The following is a 10,037-nucleotide window of genomic DNA, read 5'->3' as shown; positions in this document are numbered from 1 at the left end:
TATCGCCCGCGATTGGGGGCAACCTTTCCTTTAACGCCCCCTCTCACCCCGTTGTGGGAAATGTGGGAAAAGACACGTCTCAATTAAAGGAATTCAGAGTCAACAAACTAAAGTGAGTCTCCATAGGAAATATGGATTCAATGATCCACTATTATGACTTAGTGGGCACCTATCATTCCTGAGAGACCATAACTCTAAGTCCATAAGTCTTTTATAAATAAGATGAAGAGCAGTTAAGCAACTAGGGAAATGGGAAGACCTAGAAATACTATAAGAGAAAGTATTAAGAAAGATCTTGAGATTAATATTTGGATAGAAGCATGATCATAAATATAATATTATGGCGAAAGTTGATCTACGTCGTCGATCCCATTTAATGGGGTAAAGTTTGGTTGTTATTGTTGTAGTATTTTGGTTTTGTTTCTTGAATTTCATACTATGATTCATTTTTTCATTAGCATTAATTTATTTAAAATATTAAATATGTCGTGTTTGATAATTTATGTTATTTATGGATGAACAAAATATACTCAAATTTGTTGTTAGGCATACAAATTTTACTTAACACGAATATTGTAGGATTTTATGGATAAAAAACAATTTAGTTTTAAAATCCATCCTATCCATCACGAACCAAACATAGATTTAATTAAAATCCCTCTTTTTTATTCCTTTCTCCTCTTTTGAACCAAACACATATTTAATTAAAATACTTTATCTTCCCTTCCATCTTGTCTGATTCCTTTTATTAAAACCCCTTCTTTCATCCTCTTTACCGAACCAAATAAATTCTAAACGAGACAATTCTTATCGACAAATACAAACTAACATCTATATGTGAAAAAATTCGTCATTGGTAGTTATAAAATGAGATGAAATGAAATTTAAAAAATATATAGAAAAAAAATCAGATAATTAATAATTATAAAAAAAAATAGTCTAAAAATAGACTGAATAATTATGTAACTTTTATATGAAATCCAAAATACAATTATAACATTCAATAAAAAATAAAAAAATGATGTACTGCCAATATAAATTAATGTTGCACTATCATTCAATAAAATTATAACATTCTTCCATATCATACCAGTATTTTAAAATTAAACTTGTGATTTGGCAGAATACACGTCGATATTATAAAAATATTTTATATTGTCGGTGTATATTTTTTTTATATAATAATAATAAAAAATAATAATTTGATTGAATAAATAAATCTTGTTAAAAATTAAGTTAACAACCTCCAACAATGTTAGAGAGAACTTTGGTCATTATTTCAAACTTATAGCAAAAGATGTAGGAGAAAAGAAGAGTAACACAAAAGGCATGAAGGAAAAAAAAAGTTAAAATAAAAATAATCAATTCAAAAATAAATTATATAAATATATAAATACGGAAAATATATTAAAGGGGGCCGGCAGGCAATAGAGGAGTCTCTTTGGGATTGGGTTGTTGTTCCCGCATGGGCCTATCTTCTCCCCTCTTCCTCCATTTCCTAACCCTCTCGTTCCTCCACACTCCACTCACAAACTCCTCCCACTAACCGTTTTTCTCTTTCCTCTCTTCAGTTCTCTTATCTCTTTTCAAACATGTCCTCTCACGCTCTGTTTCAAGCGGGGCAAATTATTCCCATGAACTCTCACATATCACCTAAAACCTTATCCCCAAAAACCGTTCCCAAACTACCCCTGCTTCGCAACCGTCGCCGCCTTTTGGTTGTTCGATCGTCGTCCGCCTCCCCCGCCGACGTCGATAGTGATACTTCATCAACATCTTCGCTTTTTGAGCGATGTTTTGCCGCACCGTCTGCTCCTTCCGCTTCGCATACCGTTAATCCGGTTATGAAAGGAGGTAAATACGGTGCGTTTGGGGCTGTTACGCTTGAGAAATCGAAAATTGAATTATCAAAAGAGCAGAGCAACAAGTCTTCCCCTGAGGTTTGTGATGTTTCTTTTGTTGAATTAGGGTTTTTGTTTTTTGTTGTTCATTTCTTTCTGATTATTTATGGTTGAATTGGGGAAATAACTTGAATACTTTAATACTTGAATTGGCAGAATGTTTGTTTCAAATTTGAATTAGTTATTGTACTTTAATGGCTTGGGAAGTTAACATAGTGATGATACTGGAGTGAAGGAAGATAATTGGAGTTAACATTTGTAGCGAATTAATTTGGAAATTGAATTATCATCTTAAATGGTAGTTTGTTTTGTTCGTTTTTTAGCCTCTTTCTCATTTGCCTGGCCGTGTCTGGTACAATACAATGTTATTGTTTCCATAGTAGTGATGAAGAAGTGTGTTTGAAAAAATCATTGTGTTTGTATACACGTGCAAATGTGTACATGCTTGTACTCATTTTATACCGGATGTGTTGCGTCAGCGCAACATATGCAAAACACAACAAACGTTCAGACCTATTTGTGATACTAAAGAAGAGTTCTAAATGGAAAAAGATTGTATCTATTTATCCTAATTTTATACATGGAGCCAAGGCAATTCTTCGGAAAATTGCACAACGGAAGCGTATAAGTGAGATTTCGAGTAAGTGTTTACATAATTTTCTTGTAGACGTGCACGAAGATTTTTTTCACACAAATAATGAGTCACCATTCATATTGGTTGTGATAACTTGCCGACCGAGAAGGCGTTTGAGATGGATTTGATTGAATATTTTATGCGAAAACTAACTGTTTCTTATGAAAGAAACACGTTGGATATGCCGTGTTGCTTTGGACGCGTATACATAAAGAATTATGGTTGTTTGCTAATTGCGAAGACATAAGATGTTAGCCGGTCTCGTTTTCTGGAACTAGATTGGAGTGAATGTTCTTTATGCAAAAAGAAAGTTGTTTGTTTAGGAAATCACATGTGAGAAGTATATGTGACAAGTATTAAGACTTCTCGTGTCGTTTTGTGTTACTTTTGTAGCGAGATAGCCTTCATGGTAGCGTATCCTGAATCTTTTATTTTCACTTATAAAAGTTTTTTAATTAGATAGTAATGTAGTTATTAATTTAAAATAATACATTTTTTTAGAAAAAGGGGGTATATGCATTATTATACAAATTAGCTAACATTAATATGAATTTTTAACTCATTGACTAACTACTTCAATTTCTTCATGTTCGATAAATGCCTATGTTGCGGGGTTTTTTAAATGTTGGCTGATTTTTGAGTTTCCATCTTTAGTTAGTGTCCTGGGCACTTCTACCCAATTTACACTTCTACCCAATTTACACAACACCACTTCAACTTATGATCTGAACTATGAACTACACTGCATGAGATACAACTATGAAATGAACTCTTATTTTATTCCTTCCAGTTTGGGGTGCCTTATTTGTTGAAGGGAAGAGGGCAATTATGCAATACAAATCAAATAAGCTATAGGAGAGGGTAGGAGTTAGAATCTTTAAGTGGGAGGGAGGAGGAAAGAGGGAGGAGAAAAGAATAGCCCCTGATCCACAGGACAATTGAAGAGGGGGGAAGAGGAGGAAGTTATAAGTTGTGTTTCTCTTGGGACTTTTGGCATCAAAAGTAAAAAAACAAAAATATTTAATTAGTGAAATGATTTACGGGAAATGGCTCTTCAAAGCATACCTACGTAGGAAAAATATATAACAAAAAGTGAGAGCTAATAGGAAAATAAAAGCTAAAAGTGATATTAAATTTGACAAATGTATTAATTCAAAGTAGTATTTGATTTTTCAGTTCTTCAAAAAAGGGCTCTTCTAAGGATACCTATTTATCAGTAAGGAGAAATATATGACAAAAAATGAGAGCTAATAGGAAAGTAAAGCTAGTGATATTAAATTTGACAAATATATTACTCCCTCCGTCCCAAAATAATTGTCATAGTTGGTCATTTCACATAGATTAAGAAAATGTAATAAATGAAAGAGAGAGAGAATAATATTTTTACCAAATTATCCTTGTTTACTATTGGTGTATTCGAATTATCATAAATGCAAAGTGATAGAATAATAAATTGAGAGTATTAATTAGAGGGAATAATTGGAAGATAAACATTAGAATTGCATTGGAAACTAAAATACAAGCTTATTTTGGGACAAATAATTTTATAAGATGCTACAATTTCTTTGGGACAGAGTGAGTAATTCAAAGTAGTATGTGATTTTTTAGTTCTTCATTTTTTTTTTATATTAGAAGCATATCAATTAAAATTTTAAAATGTAGTACAAATCCAAATGGCATATCAACCTAGTAACCCCTGTGTATTATAGACTCAATCAAGTAACATACTGCTTACTACACACCTGTGACTACTCATACTGTTGGAGCGTTTTTGAATTATTTTCATGTTTTTTTTGTATATTTTATTTCTATGTTTGTAAATATGAATTTTGTTCTATGCTTTATTGACAGCTAGCCACTGGGGGAGGTGGTGGAGATATTGGAAAGATAATCAGTTATGGTGGTGGTGATGGAGGTGACGACGATGGTGACGATGACGACTACTTCGATGACTTTGATGAGGGTGATGAGGGAGATGAGGGTGGATTGTTTAGGAGACGCATAATTCTTCAAGAGGTTAGACATATCATTTATGTTAATTAAGAATATGTTTGTTTCTCATTATGAAGTATATGATATATTATCTTTTGTTGCTTTCATTTGACATTTCCTTAAGAAATGACAGCCATTTTATCCTTCTGACAGCTATTTGACCGTAAATTTGTGGACGCGGTGTTGAGTGAATGGCAAAGGACTATTATGGATTTGCCAGCTGGATTTCGGCAAGCTTATGAAATGGTACAGTACTTTTCTGGTTATGCGTGTTTTAGTGGTGAAGCATGTAAGCCGCATACTGACTAAAATTCTGCTTTTAGGGCTTGGTTAGCTCAGCCCAAATGGTGAAGTACTTAGCAATGAATGCCAGGCCAACCGCCAGTAGGCTTATATCTAGAAAACTACCGCAAGGACTGTCAAGGGCTTTCATTGGCAGGTAGTCTCAATTATGTCTTGGTTTACTTCAAATATTTCATTCAAATGAAAGAAAAGTTGGCAATCTAATATCTTAAAATTTAAGCTCATGTCATTGCTTCTGTATCGTGAATTTTCCGTTCTTTTGCTTAAATACTTTTCTTTAGTAGATGCTACAAATGAGAGGACCATTGTTCTCAGAGGAAAATCTTCTTAATGATAGAAATCAGAATTCTGATTTATGTTTTCTCCTGTAGGTATAAGAGGAATATATATTTTGCTTACATGAATAAGTAAATATGATTTGTGGGACATCCTGAGAACATGAAATAGATGTCCTAAGTCTTGACTCTTGATAATTTAGTCTGTCGTCAAATCTTAAATATTATGGAATCGATTAACTTTCTTTCTGGAGTGTATTGTTTACACCATTGTCATATATAAATATCTCTTTGTACAGGTTGCTTGCAGATCCTGCTTTCATGTATAGGTTTCTATTAGAGGAAGTTGCTACTATAGGCTGCTCCGTGTGGTGGGAGATTAAAAATCGAAAAGATAGGTGTGTTGTGTATTTTCAAAAGATATGGATGCTTGTTTGGTATTGATAAATTGAATAATTTTTTTTATTTTTTATTCTAGGATAAAGCAAGAGTGGGATCTTGCACTTATCAATGTGCTCACCGCAGCAGCATGCAATGCTGTAGTTGTTTGGTCCCTTGCTCCTTGTCGTTCATATGGAAACACATTTCAATTTGATTTACAAAATACATTGCAGAAGCTTCCAAACAACATATTTGAAATGAGCTATCCTCTTAGGGAATTCGACCTACAAAAAAGAATTCAAGCGTTTTTGTTCAAGGCTGCTGAGTTGTGCATGGTTGGTTTAGGCACGGGTGCAGTACAGGGTGCATTGTCAAGCTCTTTGGCTAAGAAAAAGGAAGGAAGGTGTGCAGGGTCCAAACCAAGCTTATATTTGATAGCATTCAATTTACTGAATTTGATTGAGCAAACCAAGTTTATCGTATTGGGCAAACTGACTGCTACATATACTAATTTGTCACACATGAACTGTATTGCAGATTATCGGTGACTGTCCCAACTGTGAGCAGTAATGCACTTGGTTATGGTGCTTTTCTTGGAATCTATGCTAACCTGAGATATCAACTACTCTGCGGATTTGATAGATCAATGGTCAGTCATTTTGATGTTATTGGAGTCGCATTGTTCTTCAGCACAGCATTCAGGTATGCTTTTTCCCTTACCAAATGAGCTGTTCATTGAACTGAATCCAGTTCAGGTGTTATGTACTTATGTGGATGTGTTTCTGGCATTTATTAATGACTTCGACATTTCCTCTTTTGTTTTATTAGCACTTCGACATGCATTCTTTACATCTATAAATTTGCTCTACCATGTATTCTCTTTTTATAATGTGTGCCCTACATCCTGTTGAAAGGAAACAATAATTGGCACAATTTTTTTACAATGATTCTGCTTTACTTGACTTTTTCAGACTCAGTTTTGAATTCTTTGGAAATGTTCTCAATAGTTTTTTTTGTATAAGAAAAAAAATATTGTTAAATTTTGATGTGATATATTTTGAGGATTTATTCGAAATGTTATACAGGGTCTTGAACGTTCAATTAGGAGAGACTTCCAAGCGTGCATGGCTTGGAGTTGAGGCAGATCCACTAGCTCAGTCAGATGAGCTCTTGAAGGTTTACAACAGGACTTCTGAAAATATTGAAAAACCATCATCATCTAAATGGTTTATATCAAAGAATGCATTTGTTTCTGGGCTTGGGCTCTTGGGCATCAAACAAAGTAATGCAGACGGGTCTGGTGCAGAATCATCAGCTCCTAAAGCTCGTCGAAAAAGGATTGTGCGGAAGAAGGTTGTTGCAGGATCTGCTTAGATTCTTCAGATGTCAACATAGTGATTGTCAAATTTTGTTGATCACTGGAGTTAGATACTGCTGTATCTTGGAGAGGTTGATTAACTACCTAAGATTTTTCGATCCATCAACTTGAGGAGGGCTTTTTTTTTTTTTTGAATTTTTTGAGGGATTCTATGTCGACCACCCATATGTTTTCTTATCCGACTTTGTATAATATTTTGAATTTGAGTAGTATTTTTTAAACAAGGTAGATTAAGTTTTTACCCCCACTAGATTGTGAAACACTCATGATTATTCATAAAACAATCATCAATAAAACCATTTTGCAGTACGGACATGTTTTAGAGCCTTGAATTCTTCTATAATTTATCAAGAAATTGTAAAATCTCAGCAAACTATCTAAGTGCTAGTAACTATGTGCGGAGAAGGATCGAGGACTTTGCTTGAAGTAGTGATATTATGAATAGAGAGTAGCTTGATCAAGGTGTGATGCGAAGTCCCCCAAGAGGGATGTGTTAAATTAAATACGGATGGAGTGAGTAATGCTATTAAAGGAGCAGGTTGTACTGGGATCATTGTATAAGTGGTGTACATTATGAAATTCTTTGAAATTGAGTTGGTGAAAAAGTCGAGTATAAAGAGGCAAGTAGGTCGGATGATCGTACCCCTTTATACAAGTCGGAGTCCGGTTAGGAGTCCTTAAAACGAGTATCTTCATACATACAAGCCGGGTCCGATATCAGTGCTAGGATATAATGTGAAGAGTCACAAGAGATGATTATAGAATGTTCCATGATGACATGTGAGTTACAAATATTGATGGGAAAAACGTTACCTGACAATTATATGGATGAAAAAGACAATCGATAATCACCTGATGAAATACATAAACAGACATTCAAAACCAATCATTTAGGGCTCTCCCCGACGAATAACGGGGAAGTAAACCTTTTAGTGTTTTTTAATAAGAACATTTGACGCTCACCATGGGGTCTCGGTAAAACTTGTCCAGGCCACACAAAAACTATCATCAAAGTTGTTAATAGTCTAACTGTACGATGTCTGAATCATCTTCCAGCCGAAGTGGTCCACCTCCGCCACCAGATATAACTCAATTGCTCGCAGTAGTGGAGATTTCCAATCTTTGTCTGAGGTTGTTTGGGATGATCAAGTCCCAGAGAACTTCAAACCGCCGTCGCTTTTTTTGGGATGGTAAAATCGACCCTCAGGAGCATATCATTGCGATCAATAATCAGATGACAATAGTAGGGGCTTTCAAATCTCTCAAGTGTAAACTCATGGCCGATACCTTTATAGAAGGAGCTCTGAGATGGTATATGAACTTACCTTGATTCTCGGTCGTAAGCTATCAGGACTTAACTAAAAAGAGGATACAACACTTTTCAGCAAGCAAGCATATAAAGGTGTCGACTACCAGTTTGTTTAATGTCCGACAAGGATATCCGGAATCCCTCTGAGGGTATCTGGAGAGGTTCAATGAGGAAATGATTAAAGTGTCTCGTCCGAATTAGGAAATGCTTGTGAAACATTTCAACACGGTCTCAAAGTCAGACAATTCAATGAATCTTTAGCTCAAAAGCCTTCGTCAAATATGGATGAAGTTACTACCATAGCGGAGTGCTACATAAAAAGGGAGGAAAGTAACATGGAAAAAAGATTCCGAGATGCCAAGGAAAAGATACGAGTCAAAAAGGAGGGATTCAGGCATATGAAGGACTATCCCAAGTTTGGACTCAGAGACCGGACAACGATGAGGCCATCTCGACGTCCGTTTGCCAAAGAAGCAGAGTGTACACCATCGAACGCCAGACGGGAGGATATCTTGAGAGAGGTCTATCATATCAAATTACTCTCCATACTAGGGTGTCCAAAAGGGGTCCACGCTGTAATGGGAAGAGATGGGAGTGCATGGTGTGCACCATAGACTTCATGGACATCACACAAAGAATTGTTATCAACTAAAAAAAGAAATCGAGATCTTAATTCAGAGAGGACTGTTGATGTCCTATGTTAAAGACCTCAGAGGATATCCAGAGAAGAGAAGTCCATCCCGAGAAGATACCATCTCGGAAATTCCTATACGAAAGAATGGGAAGAAAATGGAGGAGGTACGTGAAACCCGGGTGACCCGTCACACGTTGAACACCATTGCTGGAGGATTTGCAGGAGGAGGCGAAATCAGTTTAGCAAAAAAAAAAAGGTATTCCTGGACAATGATGCATGTTAGGTAGAAGCTGTCTTCGAAAGAAGAGGAAAACCTGACCATAATCAACTTCTCTAGAAGAGATGCCGAAGGAGTATTAGCCCACAGAAATGATCCAATGGTGATCAAAGTGTAAATCTAGGACTAGAGCGTGAAACGAGTCTTAGTGGATCCCGGAAGTTCAGTAGATGTTTTATATTGGGATGTATTCAAGGGAATGAATTTTGATATTACCGAACTATTACTTTTTAAAGGTACTTTAGTTGGATTCTCAGGAGAACAGGTGTAGGTGTTGGGGCACTTGCTCACAATAACGACTTTTGGAAGTGGAGACAATGCAAAAAATGTTAAGGTGAGATACTTAATCGTCAATGTTACATTCCCTTACAATATAATTATTTGTAGGCCGTCATTTAATGCCTTGGAGGCAGTGTTATTCCTTTTATACCTCACACTAAAATACTCTTTCGAAGATGGTCGCGTGTTTACCGTGAAAATTGGTAAACAACCGTTAGTCTTCCAAATCACAAATACTTTGGTTACTCACATGATCGACCAGATTGATCCTAGGACATGTGTTATTGTTGAAATCATATTTGAAAAGTGATGAAAACTTCGACAACATTCATATTTGAAGATTGTTCGTTTAAAAGGTTTTTAAAGAGATGAATTGCAGAATGTAAAGGAAAGTATAATAAAGGTGCTTGAAAATAACTTGCAATGGAAGATAAATTCTATAAAAGTATAAATAAACTTCAATTGAAATGTAAAAATGGTGTTATCAAACGTACATTCTCAATGACACTCTTTTCTCAATACACTAGATACTCTGAGTAATTTTGCATATTTGTACAACAATTGAACACACATAAATTCTAACACTAAGACCCTTAAATATACTAAGTAGAAATAACCGCTACCAACGACTTTTCTCCTAGGCAATGACACGTCGCGTTTGGCATGTCTTCAAT

General features: G+C 35.3%; 1 protein-coding gene across 1 annotated transcript; it reads left to right on the top strand.

Annotated features, from left to right (window-relative positions):
• The first annotated feature begins 1,417 nt into the window (after positions 1-1,417).
• On the top strand, positions 1,418-7,173 carry LOC127086409 (protein RETICULATA-RELATED 1, chloroplastic). The gene is made up of 8 exons (XM_051027167.1): positions 1,418-1,940; positions 4,387-4,551; positions 4,681-4,773; positions 4,851-4,966; positions 5,405-5,503; positions 5,584-5,889; positions 6,024-6,188; positions 6,572-7,173. The coding sequence occupies exons 1-8, from the start codon at positions 1,593-1,595 to the stop codon at positions 6,858-6,860; spliced, it is 1,581 nt and encodes a 526-aa protein (XP_050883124.1). The 5' UTR covers positions 1,418-1,592; the 3' UTR covers positions 6,861-7,173.
• The last annotated feature ends 2,864 nt before the right edge of the window (positions 7,174-10,037 follow it).

The sequence above is a fragment of the Lathyrus oleraceus genome, chromosome 5 (assembly GCF_024323335.1).
Source record: "Lathyrus oleraceus cultivar Zhongwan6 chromosome 5, CAAS_Psat_ZW6_1.0, whole genome shotgun sequence".
Taxonomy (NCBI): domain Eukaryota; kingdom Viridiplantae; phylum Streptophyta; class Magnoliopsida; order Fabales; family Fabaceae; genus Lathyrus; species Lathyrus oleraceus.
The sequence above is the reverse complement of the archived record's forward strand: the minus strand, read 5'-3'. Positions and strand labels throughout refer to the sequence as shown.

Coding starts and splice junctions, on each gene's coding strand:
- LOC127086409 (XM_051027167.1), top strand. CDS start 1,593: ATGTCCTCTCACGCTCTGTTTCAAGCGGGGCAAATTATTCCCATGAAC. Junction 4,774..4,850: donor TTCGGCAAGCTTATGAAATG/GTACAGTACTTT, acceptor TTCTGCTTTTAG/GGCTTGGTTAGCTCAGCCCA. Junction 5,890..6,023: donor GCTAAGAAAAAGGAAGGAAG/GTGTGCAGGGTC, acceptor ACTGTATTGCAG/ATTATCGGTGACTGTCCCAA.